General features: G+C 38.3%; 1 protein-coding gene and 1 non-coding gene across 6 annotated transcripts; both read left to right on the top strand.

Annotated features, from left to right (window-relative positions):
- Positions 1-4,474: 4,474 nt before the first annotated feature.
- On the top strand, positions 4,475-4,546 carry trnae-uuc (transfer RNA glutamic acid (anticodon UUC)). The gene has a single exon. It is a non-coding gene; the product is annotated as a tRNA-Glu (tRNA).
- Positions 4,547-4,728: 182 nt separating this feature from the next.
- On the top strand, positions 4,729-12,339 carry LOC128601479 (zinc finger protein 260-like). 5 transcript variants are annotated; one of them, XM_053614714.1, is made up of 7 exons: positions 4,729-5,095; positions 5,477-5,609; positions 5,798-5,908; positions 7,460-7,731; positions 7,906-7,973; positions 8,130-8,320; positions 9,766-12,339. In XM_053614714.1, the coding sequence occupies exons 2-7, from the start codon at positions 5,489-5,491 to the stop codon at positions 11,562-11,564; spliced, it is 2,562 nt and encodes an 853-aa protein (XP_053470689.1). In that variant the 5' UTR covers positions 4,729-5,095; positions 5,477-5,488; the 3' UTR covers positions 11,565-12,339. The 5 variants fall into 5 exon arrangements, with proteins under 5 accessions (XP_053470689.1, XP_053470690.1, XP_053470691.1 ...); XM_053614715.1 differs by having other exon boundaries at positions 4,729-5,265; XM_053614716.1 differs by having other exon boundaries at positions 4,730-5,095; positions 5,798-5,893.
- The last annotated feature ends 1,338 nt before the right edge of the window (positions 12,340-13,677 follow it).

The raw sequence follows: 13,677 nt of genomic DNA, 5'->3' as shown, positions 1-13,677 counted from the left end.
CAACAGAATGTGGAGTCACATGATCATAGGCCTTTTCCAAATCCACAAAACACATTAGGACTGGATTAGCATACTCCCATGACCCCTCAGAAAACCAAGCAGGAGTAAAGAGCTGGTCCGCTGTTCCATGGTCTGGGTGGAACTCGCATTGTTCCTTCTGAATCCTAGGTTCAAATATCTCAGTCTCGTTTTTAGAACCCTGGCATAGATTTTTCCTGAGAGGCTGAGGATTGTGATTCCCCTATAATTAGAACACACCCTCTGGTCCCTTTTTTTTTAAAATAGGGCCCACCATCCCAGTTTGCCAGTCCAAAGGCACTGCCCCAGATCTTCATGCAACACTGAAAAGGCATGTAAACTACATAACCACAATTCCAACCTTATCCAATTCCTTCAACATCTCCAGCCAAATCTCCTCCACCCCTCCAGACTTGCCAGTATGAAGGTTTCTAACTGCCACAGTAACCTCAGCAACAATGATGGACTCCAAAACACTAGAGATGCTACCTCCGAAATGGAGACCATATCCACTTGTTTAAAGAGCTTCTCAAGGTGCACTGTACAAGTGCCTTACAGTATCCCCAGTAGAGCATGGTCTTGTCTGCCTCTCTTTATCATGTGTGAGGCCAAAAGGTCTTTTTCCATGGCTTATACCTCTCAATTGATCTCATCCTTGGGTTACCACCATGATAGGCAGTGACTGCCTTCTAACCACAACTTCTTGCTGCCTCTATGATTGAGGTCTTGAACACTGTCCATTCAGACTCTCATTCCTGTACACCTGGAACTGCAGGTTCAATTCACTGAAACTTCTGCCAGACAACCCAGAAGGTTCTCCTGGGTTTACCAAAGACAAACCAAACTCATCACCAAGTGGTAATCAGTTGACACACACGTTACTTGCCAGCATGATAAAAGTAATAACTACATATCCTACATATTTGCATAATCGTGTCACATATTTAACCTCGTTTCCTCCTCAGATAAACACATCAATAAGCGAGCGTCGACTCTGCCTAGTTGTCATCTCCACTACAATGAGAGCACATCGTCTGTTTCCTGCGATACAACGCAGACATCTCAGGAAATGTCCCGTGCCAAAATGAAATCATATTCATATTCTGAGACACACGTTGAAAGAAAATGTTCCAAAATCTGAGAACAATGAGCGGATTTTTCCAGTGAACTGTCCACATTAACCAATTATTTTAAAATAGTTTCCATTAGATTTATTAAGTATTTTTAATTGGTTATTATTATGATAAGTAATCATACACATTTTTTTTCCATCATTAATTAAACTATTGATATTGATGAACAAATAATATACAGTCTAGAAATTAATTAAAGATAGATTATTAATTAATTTCAGTACAAATGTAATTGTTTAACACGATCAGTAAACATTTTTCCAATTAATTATTAGTTTTATTTCATTGTTTTTAAGGAGCTATCAACAGTCATTGATTAGTAAACGTTTATATATATATATATATATATATATATATATATATATATATATATATATATATATATATACTTGCTTTAACAATGTTAAACAATTAATTTGCACTGAAGCTAATCAATTATTATTTGCTTTTCATTCATTTGTAGACTGTATATTATTTCCTAATAAATATAAGTTCTGTTCAGATGTAAAAACAAAGTGTATCTTTGAGAAAAACCTGATTAGACCAAGTCTGTGGGACGTTTACTGAACTGAGTGTGAGAGAGAGACAGAGAGAGAGAGAGAAATGTATACAAAATCTCCTTCATCTAAAACGTACTCAATCAGTTGGGATGTACTTAATATTTTCTGGAGCTTGGATGAAAATAAACATGAATCAGAGACACACGACGTGAATAAAGAGTGCAGTAATGTTCGAGTTATATATCATATTTTAGATGGCATCACAAAGCTGCTGACGAGCAACGACACCGAGGGAGGAACCTCACAACGCTGCAGAAGGAAGAAGGTTTTAGAGAAAAGATAAAATCACTGGAATTATTCTGCAAAACTTTTCTGTGATGGCTTTCTGCCTCTCATCACATCTCACATCAACAATCTGACCGCTGTTTCTGAAATCTATTGGTAAATTCTCCATCGCTGTTACGTGGTGATCCACAGACTGAATTTCAACTCGAGTCTTCATCTTCTGTTTCTGGATCATGAAAGGAGAAGCGAGCGGATGTTTGTTTCGAGGCAGGAAATAAACTGTTGAAATTCGTTCTGTTCATCTCAGGAATATGTGTGTGTGTGTGTGTGTGTGTGTGTGTGTGTGTGTGTGTGTGTGTGTGTGTGTGTGTGTGTGTGTGTGTGTGTGTGGATGTGGGTGTGGGTGTGGGTGTGTGTGATTAATGAACCAGACATAAACATCTTATTATTAATATCAGAGAAAGGACAAACAGTAGTTCCAGACATCAGCTGTACAGATTCAGAGGAATAATGGATTGTGACGATGTTCACGTTAATTCTAAACCTGTTTCTGGTTTTACACAGAAAGATGAATTCAAATGAGTTTACTGTGAGCTGTAATGCCATGGTTTGTGACATTTAAGCAAACTGAATGTGTAATTATGAGAGTTTAATTTCATAGTTTGACACGTAAGGTTGTAATTGTGCAAAAAATAATTACGTTAGAAAGTTTTGACGTTAATAGCTTATAAATTAACTACTATTTTGCTTCAAACCATAAGTGTTAAACATGTTTACACATAATGCAGCCTGGAGCTGCATGTGTGTGTGTGTGTGTGTGTGTGTGTGTGTGTGTGTGTGTAAAAGCTGTAAATCTGTCAACTTTAAATCCAGTGCAGACTCTGCAACTGACAGATTTATGGGCTTTTATATTTATGGATTTTGTGCATCTCTGAAGAAAATGTGAGGTTTATTTACTGAAGTGCAGCAATAATCATCATCGAGCAGCTTATTTTCTTACTTTGCTATGAGAGAGAGAGAGAGAGAGAGAGAGAGAGAGCATGGAAGTAATTTCGTGTTGTTTTTCTTTCATGTTGTGAGGAAAGAGCGCAGCGCCCCCTGGTGACAGACTTTCATTAAATACATTTACACCACGGCGCTGCTGGATTCTGGTTTATATTAATGCGCTCGTTATAATACATTATCGTTTCTATAGTAACTACTCATTCACAGTGTGATATCGTTGATATGGTGAAGTTTCCTGTAAACATTTATGGAAGGAGTCTCCAGTGTCAGTGCTGTGTAACAGTCAGAGGTGAAGCTGTAACTTTACGTTTTTCCACAATGTCAGGACAGAGGGTTTTTACAGTTCTCTACTGTTTCTCAGAAAAATGACAAGGTGTGTTTATTTTTTGTCTCATTAACTTGAAGAGAGAGAATAAAGAGTGGGCTGTTGATGGAACGAAAGTGACAACAAGAACTAACTTGCTTCATGGACATTAAATGTAAAAAATAAAAAGTATGATGTATCATTCTTTAATAAATAAAAAATGTGTAATCATTGGTACATAGCTGTGGTGAAAGCGGACAATAATCACCTGCAGGGTGTTAACAGTAACTCCGCGTTACACCACCTTTTCATGGATTATTTTTCTACAATACAAGATGTAAATAAGACATTAAATATCACAGCATCACATTATCACTCGTCCTTATCTCAATGTGGCATTTATAGTTCATATTTTCACTTTCGTCTTTCATTCTTCATTTCTCTAGTAGACAAGACGTGTTATCATATACGAAAGTACAACCTTGGTCTGAAAAAACAATATCTGCAGCGTTAAAATACAAATAAACTGGGCTGTTGGGTGTTTTTTTTTTGTTTGTTTGTTTGTTTGTTTTTTACAGTTTCTGAATGGGCGAACCTTTCACCTGAAAATATTTTTCTTCCCCTAATCTCACAGCATTCACTTCAAAATTAATTAAATAACATTATGAACAACATGTGAACTATTGCTCTTCATCAGCATGTAAAGAGAATGTTCATCATTGTGAGTATTATGATCATGAGTAACTAGTATAATTGCTCACCACAAGCTCGGCATCTACAGCACCTCCGGTGGCCATGTTGGATTCTGGTCAGTGAGAACTCGAACCCAGTCATGTGACCCAGACACCTTAAAACAGTCTGATCAACGTTAACAGAACTGAGTGAAAACTTTTGCTCATTCCCCCTACAGGAAGCCAAAGTGAATGTATCTCGTGTTGCACGTTGCTTGTTTAAGGGTTATGATTAACTGTGATATCTGTTAAGTGTGGTGTTTTAAAATAAAAATAAAACGAAAACAGGTAAAAACACAGATTTTTAAAAGAAAATGACTGATGCGCTCCCTCTAGCGATGGAAAAAGTAACTGTAATCACTTTAATATTTAAAGTGGAACGGCGAATTTGTTAATAACAAATTAATAAATAAAAGACTGGATTAAATAAGTGTTCTGATTAAGGTGAATGTGTTAAATGTTTCATAAAAGGGCAGCCCGTCAACCCTGTGTCAGCTCTCCCATATGGTCTAGCGGTTAGGATTCCTGGTTTTCACCCAGGCGGCCCGGGTTCGACTCCCGGTATGGGAAGGTAATATTTTTCATAAATTTTTCTGTAATAAAATTCCAGTTTCTGGTTTAATAGTCGCCTTGTATTAATTTTTATTTTTATACAAAAAAAATTAAAATAAGTAACACCATGGCTGTATTTTAACGAATTGAAGTAAACAAGTATGTTCAATTTCAAAAAAGCCTAAAGAAATGTAATTTTGAAATTAAACCGGGAATAATTTATTAAAATCTCGTCGATTCACCAACAATTAACTGAATAACTTAATATTTCGTAGCTTTTTTGCGTAATTAATGTGCCATAAATCAAATTTACAATCTTATTTTGCCTGTATCACCGCCTAGGAGGCGCTAGTGCGCCGTACAGTTGTTTTGATGTTCAACATGATTGAAGAAGAAAAGCGGTTTGTTTTTTTTCTCTCTCTCTCTGTTTGGACCTCTATCACCGTGCTAATCATCTAAACGCAATATTCTGACATGATTTTGCAGCTACAGTTAAATCTGACAGTAGAGGATCAAATATAAAAATCCTTTAGTGTGTGTATTTGAGGCGATTAACTACGCTCTGAGGTAAGTCAAACTGAATTTTGCTAGGTGAGCTACTTTGCTAGCATTGTGTGGTTTGGTGGATTCCTACTTCCTGTCGTTACTGCGAGCTGCTGGTACACGTTAATGCCGCCGCCATATTGGAAAGGTCAAGCGTGGCTTGTAAACACGTTCCAGCCTTTGCTTAGATACAGGTATACACTGTAAATTCGCGTTGTTGTTCACCCGATTTTCAGAATATTTGTTATTTTTTGTTATGCTTATGTTAAAGTTAGATAAACCAACATTTACCATTTCTAAAACAGATAAACACTTGACTTTTAATAAATTAATTTGTTTAATTGCTGTTATTATTATTATTATTATTATTATTATTATTATTATTATTATTATTTTGCCCATTAGATTTGTGGGGATATGCAGACAGAAACTTGTACTGCTTCATGTGAAAGGACACCAGACATTTTGGGACATATCTCCTCTGTAGACTATCAGAACCATGTAAAAAAGGAACAACCTGAAGATGAAGACTATCCCTGTAAGTCAACAGGACACTCCAGTCCGATGCTCCATAACACTTTTTAGTTTAACTGGGCTTCATTTTGCTGGAAACAGCCCCATAACAGTCATTATCCTCTAATTTGTGTGTTTGGTGCTTCACTTTAAAAAAAAAAAAAAAAAATTGATATATAGTATATAAAGTCAAATGATGGAATTTATTTTTAGGTGATGGGATGTCAAGCTCTGTGGAACACTTTATTTTTGTGGACCAACAGAATGAAGGATTCCTGAAAAAGCCTGTAAAAGAGGAAGAAGATGAAGGTGAAGACTACCTCTGTAAGACAACAGAGTGCAGTCTGGGGGCTCAGTGATGTTTCTCACACTCATGGTCTCTTTACAATTTAAAATCTAAAAACGATAGGAAGAGACGAGCGTAGCAAATGCCTGCTGTATGTTTAATTTCTCTCTTAAAAGTGTCTGTAGCCAGAAATCCTGTGGGTTTAAAGGTCCTGGACACAAACCAGTAATTACCTTTATGGGACTTGTTTTCCTCACCAACATGCGTGACAGAAATCAAAATCTGCCTTTAACCATTAGTTTAAAATTGAGGTATTTATAGCATTTTACAGATTTCTTTATCCTGTTTAATTTTATTTGATGGAAGTGCTTTTGTTATCTCCAAGGTTAAGTGTAACATAAAGCTAAAACCCTGTTAGAAAGGAGTGACGTCAAATTACAAGTTTAACCACTTTTTACTATACATTTAGTGCTCATTTAGATGCTTAGTGAAGAGATTCATCTCCAGTCTTGCTTTGAAGACAACCTGTTACTCAGCTGTTCAGACAATCAGGAGACATTCATTCCACCACCTGGTTGCCAGGATAGAGCACAGTCTTGATACATGTCTTTCTTGTGGGTGATATTGTGTCAAGTCAAGCTCTCTGGCTCCGGAGAAGGTGAAACAGAGCAGGGTTTGGTGTCTTCATGCAGGTGGGGCCTGGTCAGTTTAGGTGGTTTTCCCTATCACACAACCCTTACCAACTGGGGAGGGTGACGGCTAACCAGAGAGCATGGCCAATTTGCTCCATAGACTCCTGGCCGTGGATGGCTGTGGCATCATCAGGATTTGTACTCTCAATCTTTTGACAGTAGGGAAAAAGCTTTTCTGTTGCATCACTGGAGTCTCAGTCTCAGCTCTGTAGGCTAGCATCAATGCTTTAAATTTGTTGTTGGTGTTGTTGGTTTTGACGTTTGTTGGTAAATGAGACCTCTTAGCTATATTCATGCTCGACGCATGTGAATTGAAGAGGGCTTTGGCTGAATGTGCGGTGGTGATATCACACGACGCATCTCGGCCCAAATTTTGGAAAATTTGTACGCTTCTCCGAATATTGTGGGGTTTGCTTGATTCTGCGTTAATTTCTGCAATCGTGAAATCCTGGAGGGACTGGTTGATTCTTAATTGTGAAATAGATGCCGAGTTTGTAGTAAGGAAGGGATAGTTTAAGAAGGGTTAGAATTGAAACATAGTCAATACTCCCCTTATGATAAATCAGAGGAAGTCCTGCCTATCACTTACTCTCTAGACAAATCCATATGAGACAACTATTTACCAACTCATAAAGACTCATGACTCATCTCTTTTAGATCTGGGAAAGCTCCAAAATGTGCAGGGCAGAGGGATGGCAGGGCCAGAACTGAGAAACACTGATCTAGACGATAATGAATCCAACAGAGCCAAGCAGATTGTACACTAAAACTAAGTAGAGAATAAGAAAAGAGGATGTCAAAGTATGACATCATTTTGTAATTACGAAGTAAGAAGCCTAGCAATAAAGGAAGTAGAAATAAAATAGCTTGAGAATTAGTTGTGTCCTCTTCTTCCAGATTGTGAAGATTGCAGATCCTTTTACATCAACAAATGTGAAGTTCACGGTCCAGCTCACTTCATCAATGATACACCTGTTACTATGGGGGTCATTGACCGAGCCAGACAGACCCTTCCACCTTGTCTAGAGGTTCGGCAGTCTGGTATTCCTGATGCAGGTCTGGGAGTGTTTAATAAGGGGGAGACTGTTCCTGTTGGTGCACACTTTGGGCCCTACCAGGGAGATCTGGTGGACAGAGAAGAAGCAGTGAACAGTGGCTACTCCTGGGTGGTAAGTTAGTTTCATAAGATAATCATTCATCAAGTTCATACCACGCCTGAATCAACTGACTATCTAATTTCTGAAGGAGTTCTCAGGCTAAATTTAGGATGTTCAAAAATTTAAATAGTTACTACTGCAGGACCTGAGTTGGATACATTTTGGGTTTTATATATTTGTTTGTAGATATATAAGAACAAGCAATATGAGGAATACATAGATGCCAAGAGAGAGATGTATGCTAACTGGATGAGGTAAGAAATACTTTGGTAGTCTGTCTGTTGGGTCAACTGTCTAGTTATTTATTAATAGAAAATCTTTGTCTGCCCCTTGCTTCTAACTGGTGTCTTCCCATCTCTTTCTCTTCCATCTGTTCTCTCTTGTGCTGTCTTTCTGTCTCATTATCTCAGATATGTGAATTGTGCTCGTAACGATGAAGAGCAGAATCTCATGGCATGCCAATATCGAGGAGGAATTCTGTACCGTTGCTGTCAAGCCATCAAACCAGGACAGGAGCTCTTGGTGGGATATGAAGAGGAATATGCCAAAGATCTAGGCCTTGCATTCGACTTCATCTGGAAGAAAAAATGCTCCACGAATGGTTATTTTCAAGCACTGTGATTCTATTATTACTGCCCTTTACACCCATTGGCCAGCAATGGCAATAATATATCATTATGTCAAGCAATCTTGACCCTGACAAACAGGCAATACCCACTTCTTACACTACACTGTACTTTTTTCACACTTTAAAAACACCAAACTGACCCATGCTTAGATTTTAGTCTAATGATGTTCCAGATGCTGGATCTAGCCCAGCAGGAAAGTCTAATAAGCTTGGGTACCGCCTTTACTGTGGATGACTGTAACCCTGATGACCTTTATAGACCTTCAACAGATTACATTTTAAATACTCTTTATGAACCTAGCAAGAAGCCATGTGATCCTTACTTGCGTTCTTATTCCTCACATTCTTTTATGAATAGCAGAGTGAATATCCTTCTCTATATTTCTCCAATTATATAAATCTGGCTACTCCTTCTTCCACAACATTTGACTCGGGTATATATTCTCATTTGGTTTTACCCGAGCATCAGACAAGTCACTGATATTATCCAGCGCTCTTAAGAGCTATATTGCTTATATTTTCATATACTATCAATGCCTACTATTTGTTCAAATTTGGTTTCTATCTGTTCTTTTAGGAAAATTAACATTCATGATTATATTGAAAACCCTCCCTCAACTCACGGAACCAAATTTACACCCCTTAAAGCGTATGTCGTAGGTAACAAAACTCTCCAGAGAAATTATTCAATTAGAGCGAATATCTATAACACGCTCTTTGTCACAGACACCTGGCAATGACCTGGTGACCTTACACGTTTGAACGTAGTAGACCCATCTCTGTATAGTCATGTTGTTAGTCCAGCAGTAATGCCACGTCTCATCAGGCCTAGCTTTGACACTAATGTATAATCTAATTAAAAATGGAAATTAATGCAAATCAAGCAAACTCTGCAATATTCAGAGGAGTTTGCAATTTTTCAAAATTACCACAGATTTGGGCCGAGATACGTCATGTGACATCATCAAAACACACATTTAGCCAAAGCCCTCTTTGATTCAGGTGCGTCGAACACAGGTACAGCTAAAAGGTCTCATTTACCAATAAACATCGCTGCAAAACAATGTTCTGCAGCTGCAAGTTTGCCAATTCAAGTAGTTTTCTGCAAAAAAAAAAAAAAAAGCACAAAAAGCTCTACGAATTGCACCGCAAATTTTAAAGAAGCCACAGCAAAATCGAGCGTTTTTGACTGCAACAATCACAAAAAAAAGCTCAGCGAAATCCTGGACGGACTATAAATAGTCCATTTCTGTACAAACTGTTAGAAATGGTTGCCCCTTAACTACAGGTCTATCTTACCGTCTACACTATATATCAGCCTTTTGTTTTTGTTCATCACTGGATTGTTTACTAAATATGGTGTAAAAATTTGTCAGGTTTACAATGAGATTCTAATACTTTGCATTTTTACTTGCCAGAAATGAAAGATGCCCAGTTGCAAGTCTTCTCCTGCTCCTGGTGTTCACTTTCTTATACATCTCAAATTTATCTCCACAATCACTTGAGAAGAAACCACTACAAGGAATATGTAAGCCTGATGAAATCAGGAGATATTACATATGATAATCCAGTGGCCACAATAAGCTCTGGCTGTCAGCAAACATCATGTGGCACGGTGAACTCTAACTCCACTAACCGACAAATACAAAAAATAGCCTATCACTGCTCACAGTGTGGGAAGAGTTTCACTCAGCAGAGTACGCTCCAGCGACACCAGCGCATTCACACAGGAGAGAAGCGGTATCACTGCTCACAGTGTGGGAAGAGTTTCACTAAGCAGAGTACGCTCCAGCGACACCAGCGCATTCACACAGGAGACAAGCGGTATCACTGCTCACAGTGTGGGAAGAGTTTTAATGATGTGAGTAATTTCAAAACACACCAGCGTGTTCACACAGGAGAGAAACCGTATCCGTGCTTACAGTGTGGCAAGAGGTTTATTGAGAGAGGATCTCTTAAAGCACACCAGCGCATTCACACAGGAGAGAAACCGTATCAGTGTTCAGAATGTGGGAAACGTTTTAATCAACAGAGTCATCTCCAACAACACCAGCGTGTTCACACAGGAGAGAAGCCGTATCACTGCTCAGAGTGTGGGAAGAGCTTTAGTAAAGTAAGCACTTTTCACAGACACCAGCGCATTCATACTGGAGAGAAACCGTATCATTGCTCTCAGTGTGGAAAGAGATATAAGGACAAAGCTAATCTTCAAACACACCAGCGTAGTCACACAGGAGAGAGGCCGTATCACTGCTCAGAGTGTGGGAAGAGTTTTATTCAACAGAGTGATCTACAAAGACACCAGCTCATTCACACAGGAGAAAAGCCGTATTCGTGCTCAGAGTGTGGGAAGAGCTTTAATCGACAGAGTAATCTACAAATACATCAGCGCGTTCACACAGGAGAAAAGCCGTACCACTGCTCAGAGTGTGGGAAGAGCTTTATTCAACAGAATAATCTACAAACACACCAGCGCATTCACACAGGAGAGAAGCCGTATCACTGCTCGGAGTGTGGGAAGAGCTTCACACAGAAGTGTCACCTTGATGGTCATAAACATGTTCACACAGGGGAGAAGCCATATCAGTGCACACAGTGTGGGAAGAATTTTATTCGACATAGTGATCTCAAACAACACCAGCGCCTTCACACAGGAGAGAAGCCGTATCACTGCTCACAGTGTGGGAAGAGCTTTAATAAAGCGAGTTCACTCCAACATCACCAGTGCATTCACACAGGAGAGAAGCCATACGAGTGCTCCAAATGTGGGAAGAGCTTTTCTCAGCAGAGCCATCTCCAATCTCACGAGCGCGTTCACTCAGCAGAGAAGCCGCATCATTGCTCACAGTGTGGGAAGAGTTTTACACGGAAAAGTGACTTTAAGAAACATCAGCGCACTCACACGGGTGAAAGGCCATATCAGTGCTCACAGTGTGGGAGGAGCTTTGCTCAACAAAGTAATCTCCAACGACACCAGCGCATTCATACAATGGAGAAGCCATATCGCTGCTCACAGTGTGGAAAGGGTTTTACACAACAGAGTGATTTTCGAACACACCAGCGCATTCACACGGGAGAAAAGCCGTATCAGTGCACTCAGTGTGCGAAGAGATTTACCACCATCAGTAATCTCCAGCGACACCAGCGCATACATACAGGAAAGATGCCGATTCAGTGCTCGGTCTGGACTGAGATTTACTTAGTCACCTGTGTTTAAGATACACAAGTGCACCAACATGGAGCCATCAACTTCTGACATGTGAACTTCAAATCAAGAAACGCGATAATTACTGTTTTGTGTTTGTTTTGTTTCAAATGTGTGTGTGTGTGTGGCTATATATACGTATAAAATAAGATTTCAATTCTCTAACATAAACTATTGCTAAACACCATTCTGACCCCACGTAGTGGATAGCACACTAAACCACATACAAACTTCTGAGGGCTATGTAAACTGAGTCTGGAGATCTGGAGCTATTTAGATACCATGTAATAATTTTTTTTCGGTTTAAAAGCACCTGACTTTAACCCAAAGACCCTGTCTGTAAGATTAGTCAAAACATAACGCAATTCCTAGAATAAACACAAAACTAAACATAGACTCACTGTCCATTTTATTACAAGAAAATGTGATCTCACTCCTATTAGGAAAAGTGCCATGGAATGGCATTCAATATCAAATCTCCTACCAGGTGGAAATCATAAGATCACATAAACATGGTGTCATGCAGAGAGTAACACACTGACACTAGTACACTCATCCTGAAACACTTTTAAATCAGGAATACGAATAGCAAGAATATGAGTGATGCAATCCCATAGCATTTTATTTTGAAAAATAAACTATTAATAAAATATAGCTATTGAGTTTTGAGGAAAGAACTGGATGAAGGTGTGTTGATGGACGGACTTGTGCAGAAAGTCTTCAGATATCAGTAAGATAGAGATTTATTTAGTGATTAAAAAAGAAATTAAATAAAATGGCAGTATAAGGTATCAAAGGTAAACAAAGCTCTGTTTAGCCAGTGTGTGTGTGTGTGTGTGGTGGTGGTTTCCAGATGTTAAAAAACCTCATAATGAGCTAGGGTTTTTTTTGTTTTGTTTTTTAAAAAAAAAAAAAAAAAACAGAAGCAGCAGGAAAGTGCCAGAAAATCTTCATTATATTTTAAAACAGATATCAAAATGCAGAAAAGGAAGGATAGAGCAGTATAAAAGAAAATAATCAGAAGAATTATGTATTTATATACATTTGTAGTGTGTTTGTGTTTGTTTGCAGGTACATTCATTTTAACATCTTGAATCTGAAATGTTTGACTGCATTGAATGTTATTAAAATAAAACTTTTATAAAACTTTTTACAGCTGCAGATCATACTTAATTTATGAGCTATTATTATTAGAATAAGGCAGTCATCTAACTAATTGAATTTACGGTCCCCACTGAAAGTATTGGAGCATTAAGGCCAATTCTTTTGTTTTTGCTATACACTAAAGACATTTGGGTTTGAGACCAAGAGATGAATGTGAGACAATAGATTATAATTTCAGCTTTCATTTCTTGATATTTAGATCTAGATGTGTTAAACAACTTGGAACATGGCACCTTTTGTTTGAAGTCACCCATTTTCAAGTGAGCCAAAATACTGGAATGTGTGACGGACAGGTGTGTCCTGTTACATTTACATTTATTCACTTAGCAGATGCTTTTATCCAAAGCGACTTACAAATGAGAAAGACACAAGCAAAGCGATATCAAGCAGAGAACAATACAAGAAGTGCTACCATACAAGATCTATTAATTGAATTCCAGAAGAAGCAAAGTGCAGAGTAGAGGTGTAAGTGCCTTTTTTTTTTTTTTTTTTAAATGAGTTGGTTAGGTGTTCATAGAAGAGGTGGGTCTTTAGCTGTTTTTTGAAGATGGTGAGAGCTGTTAGATTGATTGTTTAAAGAATTCAATTCAGTTTTATTTGTATAGCAGAAACCAGACTCAAAAGGAAACCCATCCTCATCTGGGGGACAACGTATAGTACAATTATAAATAAATAAATCCCTTCTATAAATGTGCTAATACTTAATAGCTCTGAATGGCTACTCTTGGTTTGAGCCCTGGGTTTCGCCTGTGAAGACTGCATTTGTTGTTAAAAAGGATAAACCAACATGAATACCAAAGAGCTGTCTATGGGAGAAAAGCAAGCCATTTTGGAAGTGAGAAATGCCCCGAAACAAACTGTGCTACATGCCTAGAAAAGCATCACAAAAGAAGAATGCAACAGTTTGGTGATGTCAGTGGGTTGCTAAATATTAGTACAGTATTGATAAATATTAGTAAAT

Source organism: Ictalurus furcatus, chromosome 25 (genome assembly GCF_023375685.1).
Source record: "Ictalurus furcatus strain D&B chromosome 25, Billie_1.0, whole genome shotgun sequence".
In the NCBI taxonomy this organism is placed as follows: domain Eukaryota; kingdom Metazoa; phylum Chordata; class Actinopteri; order Siluriformes; family Ictaluridae; genus Ictalurus; species Ictalurus furcatus.
The sequence above is the reverse complement of the archived record's forward strand: the minus strand, read 5'-3'. Positions and strand labels throughout refer to the sequence as shown.

Bases quoted from the DNA above. Each gene is read 5' to 3' on its own strand.
- LOC128601479 (XM_053614714.1), top strand. From the start codon at position 5,489: ATGCAGACAGAAACTTGTACTGCTTCATGTGAAAGGACACCAGACATT. The intron at 5,909-7,459 runs GTAAGACAACAG...CTCTTCTTCCAG, and splicing joins TGAAGGTGAAGACTACCTCT to ATTGTGAAGATTGCAGATCC. The intron at 7,732-7,905 runs GTAAGTTAGTTT...ATTTGTTTGTAG, and splicing joins ACAGTGGCTACTCCTGGGTG to ATATATAAGAACAAGCAATA.